Here is a 15,920-nt window from a genome sequence, read left to right on the forward strand (position 1 = left end):
AACACAGAAAGAGTTTATTGCCATGATTCAACTTCTCTTCAATGCAAGGCAAGACTGGAAAAACATCTATGCCATAGCTACATTATTCCCAAAGCAGTTGACATCTCATTCAGTCGTGTGGTTAGATGTGAGTATATATTTGATACTGGTCATCAAGTTGTTGCTATATGGAAGTAACGATTTGCCTTTTTAGCTGAGAGGAGGGTTTTCCGGTCAAAGTTTCCGTTGTGAGTCGGAAGTGGTGCACCACTATAGCCAAAGACTTTTAACCTCGTTTAAAACAATAATAGCGACAGTGATGAGTAGCTAATGAGAACGCATTAATTAAATCTTTAACATCACGACAAAGAGCAAGATACCTCGATATTACCACCGCGTGACTAGACTGACAGGTAGCTGCTAGCATCAGATGCTAAGCTAGCTATTTCTTGTAGCTAACATTAGCTGTCTGGAGCCGGGAGGTAGACTGGTCTAGTTTTACTGTTGATAGATTCGCTTAAACCACTTTTCTCTTGCTGTTGTGGAGGTATTGGATTTCGTTATTCAATAGTTCTGCGTTGGACAATTTTCAGGTGAGCGCCCACTGCGTAGTTAACTAGCCTAGATACCGAGCCAATATGTCCACATTGGCACAATGACAATATGGGCCCAATGCGGGCTAAAATATTGGCCACATGTAGGCTTTCCACATTGGGCCGATGTGCCTTCGCTCATCGGCTCCACATTTGCCCCAAAGACATTGGGTCAGTGTGGGGGTGAGGGTAGCCCTCACTTTGCCTTGAAAATGTGCCCACGTTGGCAGGATGTGGTCCCAATGCGGGTTAAACCCATGTAGGCTGCCCACATTGAGCCGATGCGCCTTTGCTCATAGGCTCCACATTGGCCCCAAGGGCAGCCCTCACTTTTCCTGAAACGAGCCCATCCTCTTTGATCGGCTGCCTGTTACATTGTATCAGAAAGACAACAATGTTGTTATCGTATATATATATATATATGTATATATGTGTGTACATATATCATTATCAGAGAAACTTAGTTGTCATATCTCATGCACTTATTTAACTTCTTTTTTTTTTTTACAGTTTTTGTCATTGACAATGTACAAGGTCTTTTTTTCTTTTTAAATTCACTAGTAAGATTGCACAAAAATAACTACAGAGCGATAAGGTTCTATCTGGAAAAAAAATATTCCTAGATAATTGTCTTTAAAGTTCCAAACACTCATTGGTTTGAATGGTGTCTGCAATATTTTTTTCCCTTCACTTTAACATATTTGCAAACCACACCACTAACTATTCTAATGAGCCCCCACCTCTACATTTATGAAGAAGCTGGGCTTGGTGTGGGCTAACCTGTGTTGGACTGGTGTGGGGAAGCCATGTTGGGCTTGTTGTGGGTTAGCCCGTGTCTACCAAATACTCACACGGGGTCATGTTTGCTAGATATTGTATTGTTGTCAAAGGGTATTGTGTAACATAAGCTGTTTGCTATCAGCCATATGAGCCAATGACAGCTGTCGTGACATCTGTGGTTAGCCAAATCCACAGTTGGCTATTACGCTATCTAATCATGCACATTGCCCTTGATATCGACATGTTAACAGCTATTGAGCCAAACGAGAGTATCTCTTCATCATGTTGCACCATACAGCTACATACATAGCTACCTAAATAGTTAGCTAGTTTGTATTCATGTCATGAATGATCTGCATCATGCCGTGGTGAGTTTGCATACAATGATTGATGAATAGTTGCTAGGCCTATTTGTAGCAATGTGCTTGGACTAATGACAATCTCTTTCCCTTCTTCTCTTTCAGCACTTTTCCTAGCTGTGTGCTGAAATGGAAAAAACATTCCATTTGTTTTCAAGGATTTAGCGGAACGGTTAAGTTCACATTTCTCGTTACAACATCCAGTCCATCACTCATCTCTTTTTGTCACAATATAGCTTAGCTAGATCTCCATTTACCTTCCATTGATGATTGTAACTTATAGATTTATCATGTCATACGTCATCACTGTGCATTTGTCCTCTGTGACAAGCTGATGACAGATGAGTGGTGTTGCTAACAATCAAGTGTAGCTGTTTTTCACTTCTAAGATGCAAAACCCACATTACAGCCAGGTGGGAGGTTGCCTGCTGTGTTGCCTGCTGTGTTGCTTTGTGAACGTGTTCAGAGCACATCTGCACAGACTAGTGTAGACGTGCAGTGGGAGGAATGCCAGTGAACTCACTGTCCCTCCCCATGCTATTATGTCAGCACAATGCACTACATGTTTCAACACCCTCATACAGGAGAGGTGCTGGGAAGGAATAACTTGGCTGCTCAAGGATTGTCATCAACTACATCGTGACATTGCCTTCACCTCCAAAATGTGACTGTTCTAAAAATGCGTTGTTATTATGACCACTCCATATTCATTGTTATAAATGAAACAATTTATCCTCCGTAGGAAAAGTATTGAAATCATAGAAATATATAGATCATATTTACATTTGAGTCATTTAGCAGACGCTCTTATCCAGTGCATACATTTTCTTGTTTTCTTGTACTGGTCCCTTGTGGGGATCGAACCCACAACCCTGCCGTTACAACATACATTCCCATTCAAGTTGACATTTCACAGTGGGTGGACAAGCGGCCATCTTTCTGGAAGTTGAAGTTAATTAAAAGTACATTTAATTGGTTTAGCAGCTTAATTGCAGTGTTCTGAAGGGATTTGTCCATTCTATAAGTTCTATTTCTATGATTGAAGTGACGCCTACCCTGTATTCAAGAGTATGCGACGTCTCAACCGATGATGGGCACAAATCAAGCTGTATTTCTACATCACATTTCAGACATGGAATGCAACACAATGTGCTTCACAGGAAAAAAACGAATTAAAAACTGAAATATTTACTACACAACAAACAGAATAAATAACAAAAACTGAAATATTTACTACACAACAAACAGAATAAATAACAAAAACTGAAATATTTACTACACAACAAACAGAATAAATAACAAAAACTGAAATATTTACTACACAACAAACAGAATAAATAACAAAAACTGAAATATTTACTACACAACAAACAGAATAAATAACAAAAACTGAAATATTTACTACACAACAAACAGAATAAATAACAAAAACTGAAATATTTACTACACAACAAACAGAATAAATAACAAAAACTGAAATATTTACTACACAACAAACAGAATAAATAACAAAAACTGAAATATTTACTACACAACAAACAGAATAAATAACAAAAACTGAAATATTTACTACACAACAAACAGAATAAATAACAAAAACTGAAATATTTACTACACAACAAACAGAATAAATAACAAAAACTGAACAACTAAAAAGCACCCAAAGGAAAAGCAAAGCTAAAAAGGTGTGTTTTTAAGATTTATTTTAAATATGTCCACAGTTTTGACCCCCTCGGGTTCTCTGGCAGGCTATTCCAGAGGCTGGGGGTATAATAACTAAAGGCTGCCTCTTTTCCCCAGGCTTTGTGATAGTTAAAAGGCCAGTGCAAGGGAACCTGAGGGACCTACTGGGTACATAACTTTAAACCATGTCGAACATGTATTGAGGTGCACAATTGTGGATTGATTTAAAAACCAATAGAAGAATCTTAAAAGGAATTCTTAAACTCACAGGCAGCCAGTGCAAAGACCTTAACTGGTGCTCTCCATCTGGTCTTGGTCAGTACCTGTGCTGCTGCATTCTGTATGTTTTGCAGTTGACCAATGGCTTTCCTAGGTGGACCAGACAGGAAACCATTGCAGTAGTCATAAAAGCATGGATGAGTCTCTGTATCTGCCTGAGAGAAAACGGCCGCACCGTGACAATATTCCTCAGGTAGTAAAAAGCTATGTTGGTCACATTCCTAATGTGTGATTCGAGTTCAGAATTCAAACTAACACCTAGCTATTATTCTTGTTTTTAGTTGTAATATTTTTATTTATTATCATTGGTGCAGCTGGCGGGTGGGTGTTAAGGAGTGTGGTTTGGCGGGTCATCCATCCACCTGTCATCCATCCATCCACAATCCATCGACCTGACAGGTGTGGCATATCAAGAAGCTGATTAAACAGCATGGTTATTAACACAGGTGCACCTTGTGCTGGGGACAATTAAAGGCCACTAAAATGTGCAGTTTTGTCACAACACAATGCCACAGATGTCTCAAGTTTTAAGGGAGCATGCAATTGGCAGGAATGTCCAACGTAACTGAATGTTCATTTCTCTGCATATGCTGCCTCCAATGTCATTTTAGAGAATTTGACAGTTACGTCTGGGGTGTTCTAAGGAGTATTTCTGTCTAATAAAGCCCTTTTGTGGGGGAAAAACTCAATTCTGATTGGCTGGGCCTTTCTCCAGTCATGTGAAATCCGAAGATTAGGGCCCAATGAATTTATTGAATTATTCTATTGATTTCCGTCTTTGAATTGTAACTGAGTAAAGTCTTTATTGGTGTATGTTGCGTTTTAGGGTTTTGTTCAGTATAGTTCTCAAGGACAATGGACAATAGTTCAGAGAAATCAGTAAATGAAGTGGGGCAGTGCTTTGGTGGCCTATACAGCGTTATGATGCTCAAGACCCAAAGTCGCCAAACAAAAAGTCCTTACAGCTGAGAATATTAGTAAAAAAACAAACACCTCAGATTATGTCAAATAGGTTCTAAGCTATAACATTTGTGAATTTTTTTAAAATAAATTAATAAATCATAGAATACTTTCACAACCATGTTTGTAAGCTTTGAAATAATATAATAATAATAATAATATAATAACTTTCCACAGTTTCTCTTTTTCGGTGATGAATATGGGTCAAATAGGAGCACAGCTATCTCGTTTCTGACCTTTCTGACCGTTTAGTGCTTTTGGATGTCGTTTCGATTATTTAAAAAAATAGTAACGGTTTTCCATATTTTACATTTAAATGCACTATGCATTATGTGGGTTGAATGCTGTAACAATACAGAATTTTTAAAAGTCCCACGATGGTAGTGATTGCCCATTCACTGCTTGTCACTTATTAACCATAATTTATTCTAGGGCCATCCCCGACAAAAAAAAATCTTGGTTGACCGAAAGTCATCTGTTATTTGATTGGTTTAAACTTATTTTTCCATATACAGTACCAGTATGTGTGTATATATATAAATTATATATATATATATATATATATTGTTTACATATAATTTACATTGTGATGAATAGCTTTGTGACACACACCATGTTAGCCTAGTTGGGTTATACTACTGAATTATGACTCACACTCTACTGTATTGTGACATCACCACCTGCACTAAAGCGTGGCCTACAATTAATCTTTCAATGACCTGTCTTGTTCTCCCACAGAACTTAATTCTCTCCTAAGTTGACCTGTTTCACAGACCTTTTTGAAGCTGTTTCTGCCTGTCAGAGGTCTCCTTCATGATAGCCTCAATTAGATCAGTGGGGAAACGACAGGGTGAGGCTGCCGCTGATGTCGTGATAAGATGAGGGTTGGGGTCTACAGTTATGCAACAAGAGATTGGATGATTAGATCAGACTTAATGTGCTGTAATAAATCATAATAAAGGTCGATTACATTTTGTTGTGGTAAATTCGGTGGAAATGGCTTGTGGTGTGACTGATCTGGAGGATGAAACGTGAGTGTTTCTCTGTAGAAACCCTGTTGAGATTGATCAGACTATTGAGATTGATCAGTCTATGTTTTTCGGTCCAGGTTTTTCAGTTGGGGTGTGTCGTCCGAGAGGAGACTGGACATCCTCTGGCTGCTGGAACACTCAACCACAGAAATCCTCTCTGCCCGCATGAGTATTATGTTTTTTCTAGAGCCAGTGCCAGGGAATCGCTCCTTACGGTCACATCAACACTTAACTGAGAACCAGAGAGTACTGTATGCTTGCCACACCTAGACAGTCATGGAGAGAGATGGATAGAGGGAGACGGCTAGGTATGGGAGACAGACAGATAGTAGGTTGAGATGTAGGCTAGGTAGTGAGACAGACCAAAAACATATCAGCTGAACACAGAAATGGAGAGACCGATAGTGAAATGAATAGTGTGAGGGCAAGAATGAGATTGGGAGAGATCCTTAGACAACACAGCCTTATTGTTGGCCTGCTCTGTTGTAATGGCATTTCCTGCTGCACTCCATGGGTAGAGAAAACGCTCATGAAAACAAACAGAATTAAAGCTGCAAGCAGCATGGCCGGGGTTCATGACTTTGGGTCACACGGGGTGCGGGGGATGACCTTACAAAGTTAGCATGTTCAATCGCTTGTTTTAGCGCAACCATGTGGCCAATTGGCATGGTATTGCTTGAGCGGATGTGGCCCTTGGGCCTTTACCATGCTAAATTGCACAATCCTGGGTCTTATAATCTCAGGGGAATTTGCATTTTTTTTTCACCAAAATGGCAGAAAAAGAACCATAATAATGATCTGGAACAAATACAGTAGGACTTCAGCTGCTTCACACCTTTTGAACTCCTAATTAAGTCTGCCGTGTTGACATCGGGGCAGGTAGCCTAGTGGTTAGTGCGTTGGGCCATTAACCGAAAATGTTTCTGGATGAAATCCCCAAGCTGACAAGGTAAAAAGCTCTCGGTCTACCCTGAACAAGGCAGGTAACCCACTGTTCCCCGGTAGGCCGTCATTGTAAATTTAGAATTAGTTCTTTACTGTTCTTTACTCTCTCAAGACATCTCGTGGCCCTTTTTGGGAGCTTTTGTCTAATTTTGTCTTTAATTATCTCTGTCCCTCTGTGTGGCCTTTATCACATGTAAAATATATGAAATAGTTCAATAAGATGATTTGAAAATAGAAAATAAAATTACATCTGTAAAACTGTATCCTAAATACACACCGTCAATTTAGTGAATACTGTTGGTGGTTTAATATAAGGGTTTCTGCAATATAATTTCAGACTTTTACCACTTCTTTATTTTACTACGTCAGTATTTATTTGTTGTCAGTGTTTTGCCGTAAAACTGGTGGCAGTTGTGAAAAATGTCAATAGTTAGATAGGGTTGCAGAGTTAATTAGGCTATTTTGTCTTCAACCATATGTTCTATATACTAGAAACTCATGGACACAAAACAATTAACACTGTTTAACAATATAAAAAAAATATTCAGGTATAAATGACTAAAGTTATTATACATTGCCATAGATTTTCTGTTAATTACCAAAATTACTGAAGATTCCTGTGAAGGAAAACACAAAATGCCTATTCCTCCAGATAGTTGACACTATAATCCTTAGCCTGGAGATATGCATTCCTAAATTGTGTTCTTTCTGCGTCTGAATTCATTAGTTTCACAAGAGATGCTCAGTGTTCCAGTAGCGTGTTCCAGCCTGTTCCAGGTTCTACCTCCCAGCCCTGAGCAACCGAGAGGGAGAGTAGGCTACATCTATCTACCTTAACACTCTGCCACTGTGTCTGCGTCAGTGGTTAGCAAAGAACAGGCCTCAGGGGAATTGAGTGTCTAGTTTATGCAGAGCTGTCAGTTGAAGGACGACTTCAGATATTGAGTCACGGTTCTGGTTGCAAGTTTCTAGACCGGGTCACGATAAAGGAGTGTGTGCAACATTTGTCTTGGACAGCCACTGAGTTTTGTTCTAGCCCCGCTGTAATACACACCTGATTTAAACTAAGTGGTTTATATTGAAATCCATTATTAGCTGATAAACTTAATCCAGTAGGCTTGGGCGGCATCCAGATTGTCATACCTTCATACCGACCTTGTGCCATACCGGGATATTTGAGATACTGGCACTGATCACAAAACCCCACCCAGCCTTTGTAATCCGAAAGATAGCAATGTTAACAAGTACATGTCAAATCCCATAGAGAATACTAACTAAATGATAATGAGTGCATTGCGAACATTTTATACAATCTCTGAGCTAAACTATCTGCAAGAAGGATATCCTAGTTCATAAAGTCATCCAAGTTACTCAAAAATGCTACTCCGTTTGGCACAAAACAGATATTAGACAGCAAGGCTCTTGATCCAGGCGGGGATTCACTGCTTTTACCAAGCAAAGCCTGATTTTGGAAAAGCTAACCACTTTGCTAGATAGCTAACTAGCTACTAAATTAGCTAAACAAATGCAAATTTAACTTAATAGTTATAAGATACCTAGCTGGCAAATATTTAGTTGTGAATTCTATACTGTAAGTAGCTCACCTGGCGGGTGCTGCACAACAGTGAGTGACTCACAAGGCTACGGTCTCATAGTTGTGTGCTTGTAAACAAACACAATGTGACTGGGAACTATCGTTTAGCTTCATAATGAAAGTTGTGACAGGTAAAATGAAGAACGCGTTCTTCTTTACCTACTAACTGCGCAAGTTGACTGCAGGTGTTTTCTGTAAAAGTAGCTACAAATATAAAAATGTATTTTAAAACTTCAAAGAAATAGTTTCAATGGTATTGACTGTATTGAAAAACCATTCCGTGGCAATTTCCAAATACCCCGGTATACTGCCCAAGCCTAGAATCAAGTGTGTTATTGCAGGGGTGGATTAAAAGCCTATGCACCATTTCTCTTGGACCAGAGTTCCCCACCCCTGTTGAAACCATATTTTCTGCATGCGACAATTTGCAAACCAGACTGACATTGTTTTACTTTTCTTTTTTAAAATAATTGTATACCTCACAGGTATCTCTGTCACCCTGGCGAAGCTGGAGCCACAGGGTGGGGCGGAGCTAAGTCCTGGCATCATGGTGGTTGCCGTGGCACCCGGCTCTGCCTCCAGCCCACAGAGCGAAGCAGTGACCAATGAGCTTCAGGAGTTAACTCTGCAGCCCATCTCCAACGACATGCCTGTGCGAGACAGGAAGAACGGTGAGTTGGTGTCGAGGATCCCCCGTATGAATCCCCTGTACGAGGATCCCCCGTATGATCCTCCTCTTTCATCAACTATCAGCCATACCATACCGTATCAAGGTAAAATAAATAAAATCTTGAATATTGTATTTTCTGTTACGCTGTGTGCACTGAACTAACATGCATGATTGTTGCCGGGGCGGCAGGGTAGCCTAGTGGTTGCCCCAGGACTACCTGACATGATGACTCCTTGCTGTCCCCAGTCCATCTGACCGTGCTGCTGCTCCAGTTTCAACTGTTCTGCCTTATTATTATACGACCATGCTGGTCATTTATGAACATTTGAACATCTTGGCCATGTTCTGTTATAATCTCCACCCGGCACAGCCAGAAGAGGACTGGCCACCCCACATAGCCTGGTTCCTCTCTAGGTTTCTTCCTAGGTTTTGGCCTTTCTAGGGAGTTTTTCCTAGCCACCGTGCTTCTACACCTGCATTGCTTGCTGTTTGGGGTTTTAGGCTGGGTTTCTGTACAGCACTTTGAGATATCAGCTGATGTACGAAGGGCTATATAAATAAATTTGATTTGATTTGGTTAGAGCGTTGGACTATTCTAAAATGGATTAAGTTGTTTTTTTCCCCTCAATCTATAATGACAAAGCAAAAACTGATTTTTAGAAATGTTTGCAAATCTATATATATTTTTTTAAGTGCTGAAATTAGTGATGCACGATATATCGGTGAACATATCGGAATCGGACGATATTAGATAAAAATGCCAACATCAGTATCGGCCGATGTCTAGTTTAACGGCGATGTGCAAAACCGATGTCAAAGCTACCGTGCATACCTATATAAAGTAGGTACATGATGTAATGATGCCACGTAAAATTTTGCGCTACATGTGCAACACAGCATTCTTAACCTAGCCCACACAATGTCTGCTGTGTGGCTCGAGCAGTCAAGTCGAGCAGTCATTTGAAAGGGTAAGAACATTTCAGCGAGACAACTCAAAGGCGAAATCCATTAAAGCCAAGATAATGAAATTCATTGCCCTTGACAATCAACCGTTCTCTGTCGTGGGTGATGTTGGCTTTCACCGACTGGTCGAGCACTGGTACATACTACCAAGTGCGCTATTTTTCAAATGTTGCCCTACCGGAGTTACACAGTGATAGCTTCACTGCTATTAGCATCATGACATGCATACTATGGAAGGTCGTTTGGGTCTTTGCGTGTCAAAAAAGATACAGTAGCTCTGTCAAAGCTGTAGAAAAAAGTCTGCAAACAAGCAAACCCCGGACACAATGTGTTTACAATACCGCGTTGGTAATAAAGCATTATTTCTTAGGCCGCAACTTCTGGGGTAGCTAGCTTTAGCTTGGTACCTAGCTAGCGCCAATACAACCAGCCTGAAAACAATGACCATTAGGGACTGCCGTCATTTTCATTATTCTTAGCAATGATTTAGGAGTGCTTGTGAGTAAGTATTAGCTAGGTAGCCACTTGTTGTTCACATATTGAAATTGAACTTCATGAAAATAAATAGCTAGCCAGCTACTTAATCCTGTTGCCCAAAGCTAACGTTATAAGCAGCCAGCTAGCTTCATCTGGCTAGTGAGGCTTGACCGGACCGGGTTATGTGTTGTGAAGCTAGCCACAATAAGGATTAGCATAATAGTCGAATTTGCAGTTTGCCTTCAAAATAAAAGTATGTCATTGACAGTGATGCATTCTACTATTGTGGCTAATCCTTATTGTGGCTAGCTTCACATAGATGGGTCCGACCACCATTAATCAAATAAGAACTGTCATATAAATGAGGGTTATTTTATATGACACCTAGCTGTATAGTTAGCTAGCTAACTATAGCTACTGAAACAGATGTTGTTTTGCTGCGTTTTTGGGGAAGAACATTGTTTGCATCCTTGAGCTAGCTAGCTTTTTTTTATGACCAGCACTGTAGGTGTGCGAGACAACTTTACCAGCATCATAGCATACTTATCGATGAATCATTGTGACATAGGAAATACGAGTGATAGTGTAATCAATGTGTAATAACTATGTAAAAAAGTTATGAACGCGTTAAATTATTATGTGACGTGCAGTCATATGCAGGTCCTGATTGGTCAACAAGCTTATTTAACACGTCAAATAGTGTTGTTTTTTTGACACGCGAAGACACAAATGGCATTCCATAGAAATCCTGGTTGAGAATGAAACGACTGAACAAATGAACAACGAAACAGCACAGCAAGTTAGTAAAAGAAATAGGTTTTGATTATGTTTTATTGGTAATGGTGACATGCGTAAATGCCAACAAAATAACTTTTTGGTCATTGTGGTGTGGGTAACCTTTTCTTTAACTAGGGAAGTCAGTTAAGAACAAATTCTTATTTACAATGACGGCCTGGACGACCCTGGGCCAATTGTACGCCGCCCTATGGGACTCCCAATCACGGCTGGATGTGATACAGCCTGGATTCGAACCAGGGACTGTTGTTACGCCTCTTACACTGAGATGCAGTGCCTTAGACCACTGCGTCCGTGTGTGTGTGTGTTTACTATTTAACTGTACTAGAATGCTTAAAAGGCCGCTCAAATTGTAAATATCGGTATCGTCTTTTTTTGGCAAGGAAAATATCAGATATCAGCCAAAAAGTGAAGTGAAGGATCATTGCTGATGCTGAGACAGTAATACTGTTCATGATAATGGAGTTGATGTATTTATGTGGAACTGCTGTTATCTTGAACAGGTCCTTCTTCTAAAATATGCCTAGATTGTATCTCATTGAGACATGATCAGCTTAATGTACGGAGAGTGAAACTGAAGGTGCAGCGAGTTTGCTTAACAAGATTTGCTTAAGAGCCAGATGGGAGTCTTAGTCAAGGCCAGGATGAATAGACCCTCCCTGCAAAGGGAATTACAAGGATAAAAGGTTGAGTTTTAGTGTTTAACCCCCACTCCCCACTCACTCCCCCAGCCCAAGGGCACCACTCCTCGTTTTAAACACTGCCTACCATGGCTAGTAACGCTTCATACAGGCTGGCTGCCAGTAGCAGACATGTTGTAGCAGGACCTTCCCAGTCTCTTATCTGACACAACATGGTGTAAGCGAGACACAGGAATGTTAGCAAGGCTATCAGTCCATTACATCTATCTAGTCTACAACCATCTTAATGGCCTCTGCATGGTAGCTATGGGTTGTGTCCCAAATGGCACTATATTCACAGTGCACTCTTTTTTTGACTAGGACCGATAAGTAGCCCAAGCAGTGCACTAACTGGGAAATAGGTTGGTACTCTCTGTCTTTTTCCAGGGTAGAGTTATGCAATCTCTCATTCCACAGTACCTTGCTTTAGAGAGGAGGGCTGCTGAAGGTTTTTCAAGTGAATATTTACAGGCTTTCATGTTAGGGTTGAGTCGGGGGTCAGCGTTCAACGTGTGTGTGTGTAGGCAGGCCTATTTGTCAGAGAAAGGAGGAAAGATAGAAAAAGAAACGGGCAAATGTTGATTAACATTAGCCCTTTTCTTTATGATAACGTGGCCCTGAGTGAGAAGGGCGATAGCGACGTTTTCTAATCCACTAGAACTTTGTGGAGAGAGTATGAGAACATGGTGCAATAATGCCTTTTGAGGTCATTAACAACTTGGAGGTGTAAGGCGGTTTTCAAGAGAGGGGGATGTAGAAATATTGGAGGAAGAGAGTGGGGGATGAAAAGGGGGGAGTCATCCGAAAGACGGAATTGCATAATTCTGTAGGATATAGAGAAGGAAGGAACGATGCAGACAGAGGAAAACAGGAAGAGCGAGAGAATGGAGGGCAGTCGTGATAATATTTGAGGCCAAAAGGTGATCTGGAATGCAGATCGGCAGGCACCAGTGTTTCCCCCATGTTTTCTCCTGGATTTTGACTTATTCTGCCCGAGCAACAACAGCAGTGACATTCTGCCTGCAGCTTGCCTGCCTTTCTAAAGAGAAGAAAAATGGCACCTAGCGGGGAAAAGTAGGTGTCGCCCCAGAGAGGTTAGGAACTTGGGCCTGGACTTGGATGGAATCCAAGGAGCAATGAGGAAGAAGAAGAAAAACTGACTGCCTCAAACACACACCCTTTCTGTCAGGGAGTGCACATACTCGCAGACAGGTACAACAGGCAGGGATTGGCTGCAGCCAGTGTTAGAAGAAGTGGGCTACACACACACACACACACACACTCACAAACACGCCGTGTTGTTTGTAGTTCTCGTGGAGAATTTATTCTACAGGGAGGGGTGCCGGGACTGCCGTGGAAAACTTTTTGGGTCTTGGAAACGCAACTCTGCCAGTAGCCTCTCCTGCTGTTCTCTTATGAGTATGGATCGCTAAACTTGGAGGAAGGTTGTACTTTATCCTTCTCGTGAATTGGGATATGGCCATACACTCAGGTAAAGTGTCTTTTTGCGGAGTATTTGTTTATTTCAGCTGTGGGTGTTGTCGCTCAGCTGTCAGTATATCTGTACCAGTAGGTCAAGTGTGCGTGTGTGTGTAATGTCATAGCGGCAGTGTAACTTTAAAAGAGTGTTATTGTTCAATGGCCAGGCTCTCCGCCTTGTGAAGTACTTATTGCTCTGTGTTCAAGTTTCACAGCCGCTCTTTAATCTCAAGGCCAATTGAACAAAGAAAAATAACTAATCATTCTGTCATTCCCAGCCCGCCAGCATTAGCATGGTTTTAAAACATATTCTGAAGCTCTTATACGATTATTATGATGTATATTCATTACATTTATTTCTGTTTCTGTGGGAATGAAAGGGCTGTGAATAAATTAATGAAACTCTGTCATGTGTGCCTGCAAGTTACCTTACAACTGTCTCCCTCCGTTGAAAGATCACGCTGTAAAAGTAGTGGCTCTTTTTTGTATTTTTTAAATTCTTGACTCAGTGGCAGATATGGGAAGGCTGGGGTTGGGGTGCCCTGGAGGTTATTCCTGCTAACAGGGAAGGCTGGGGTGGGGTGAGCTGGGCTGGAGGGTGGAAGGTCGGTGGGGGTGATGACTTTGACTGTTCTCTCTGAGACGACAGCGCCTCATTGAAAGCAGCTGGCTTGGCTGTTATGACTCCCACTCCATCAGGAGAGATTTGGGACACTGTCCTGTTTTCTCAGCTTTTTGGGGGGATTGGAAGAGTTGCTCTCAGATCAGCTGTTTGTAGCAAAGCACAGCGCTAGACCTGCAACCCCCAGAGAGGTTGTTTGACTCGCTGTGATTGTCCTGGGTGTTGTGTTGTGGAGCTCAGCCCAGCTGAGTGCTTGTCATGTTAAACAGGCTGGCTCCAGTGTTGGCAGGGCTGGTCATCAGTCATGTCTATCTGTCTGTCAGTAAGGAATAGGAGAGACTTGAGACTGTTCACCTCTGCTACTTCCCAGACCACCACCAACCCCCACACCTGGCAACAAAGCAAGGTGGGGTATGTTAATGCGTGGCTAAAGGTGTGGCTCTGATTCGTCTAAACTAGACTACTAGAGCAATGACGAAGAGCCTGGAGCCAATGGGGGAAATAGTCATGTGTTCTTTCGGGAATACATTCTGTCAAATCAACACCTCTTCTCCCCATGCAGTACAAACCTAGTGATTTTTCATGGTTAGAGGTACAACATTTATTTGAAGAATATAGATCCTTAGCCTGCCTGCCGATTTAGAATATTCCTTTACATGGGAAAAAGTTAAGTTTTCATTAGTAGCATTCCGGCTACATAAATAATTACGTAAATGTACACAAAACCACACATTGTATGGAAACTTGGAAAGTACCCTAGATGTCCCACACCCATATTCTGTCCCCCTCTCCTGCTGCCCTTAGTGTGGGTACAGTGTGAGCGGAGGCGGCCTGTAAGCTGTGGCGCTTTCTAGCAGCAGTGGTAGGCTGTAGAGGAGCTGTGTGGTTGAGTTTATGTAACAGGGAGGGAAGAGTGCCAGCAGCCAGCCAACCCAACATACTGTAGAGGCTCCAGCACGCTCTCACTGGCCCTGAGCAGAGGGAGAGGGGAAAGGAGGAAAGAGAGAGAGGAACAAAACGGGGACAGGAGAGCAGGAAAAGGTTGAGGAAGGGGGAGAGGAAAAAGGGGCCTCCCTGTCCCTGCTTAGCTAATGTGGGCGAGACACACAGCTGTCTGTGACATTCACTCAGTTACAGCAGCACACACACTTCTATTTGCCCCCCCTCTTTTCCCTCTGTTTGTCTCGATCTCTCCATCCTTGTAGCGATTGTATTTTTGGCTCTCTATTACTGGCTCATTTACATAAATACAATGCAGTCAAAACACATATACAGTGCATTCGGGAAGTATTCAGACCCCTTCCCTTTTTCCACATTTCGTTACGTTACAGCCTTATTCTAAAATTGATTAAATAGTTTTTTCCCCTCATCAATCTACACACAATACCCCATAATGACGAAGCTAAAACAGGTTTTTAGGGGAGGAAAAAGGGAGAAAAAATGTATTCAGACCCTTTACTCAGTACTTTGTTGAAGCTCCTTTGGCAGCGATTACAGCCTAGAGTCTTCTTGGGTATGACGCTACAATCTTTGGCACAACTGTATTTGGGGAGTTTCTCCCATTCTTCTCTGCAGATCCTCTGAAGTTCTGTCAGGTTGGATGGTGAGTGTCGCTTTACATCTATTTTCAAGTCTCTCCAGAGATGTTCGATCAGGTTCAAGTCCGGGCTCTGGCTGGGTCACTCAAGGACATCAGAGACTTGTCCTGAAGCCACTAATGCGTTGTCTTGGCTGTGTGAACCTTCACCAAAGTCTGAAAACCTGCTCCAGAGTGCTCAGGACTTCATCCGGCCTCTGAAAAATCCTCACAGCATGATCCTACCACCATCATGCTTCGCCGTAGGGATGGTGCCAGGTTTCCTCCAGATGGGACACTTGCCATTCAGGCCAACGAGTTCAATCTTGGTATAATCAGACCAGAGAATCTTGTTTCTCATGTTCTGAGATTCCTTTAGGTGCCTTTTGGTAAATTCCAAGCAGGCTGTCATGTGCCTTTTTCTGAGGAGTTGCTTCCGTCTGGCCACTCTACCA

The 15,920-nt window shown here is 41.7% G+C and overlaps 1 protein-coding gene across 5 annotated transcripts in view; it reads left to right on the plus strand.

The window, feature by feature from the left end:
* Positions 1-15,920, plus strand: part of LOC112233702 (myocardin-related transcription factor A) — a 44,249-nt gene continuing 28,329 nt past the window's right edge. The window contains exons 1-3 of one of the 5 annotated variants that reach the window (XM_024401505.2): positions 2-127; positions 1,817-1,883; positions 8,689-8,874. In XM_024401505.2, coding sequence (XP_024257273.1) covers positions 8,751-8,874 — 124 coding nt within the window. In that variant the 5' untranslated portion in view covers positions 2-127; positions 1,817-1,883; positions 8,689-8,750. Of the gene's footprint in view, positions 128-219; positions 573-1,816; positions 1,884-8,688; positions 8,875-12,662; positions 13,281-15,920 lie in introns of those variants that run through there. The other 4 variants (XM_024401506.2, XM_024401507.2, XM_024401508.2 and 1 more) reach the window with 4 other exon arrangements.

Source organism: Oncorhynchus tshawytscha, linkage group LG25 (assembly GCF_018296145.1).
Source record: "Oncorhynchus tshawytscha isolate Ot180627B linkage group LG25, Otsh_v2.0, whole genome shotgun sequence".
NCBI lineage: Eukaryota > Metazoa > Chordata > Actinopteri > Salmoniformes > Salmonidae > Oncorhynchus > Oncorhynchus tshawytscha.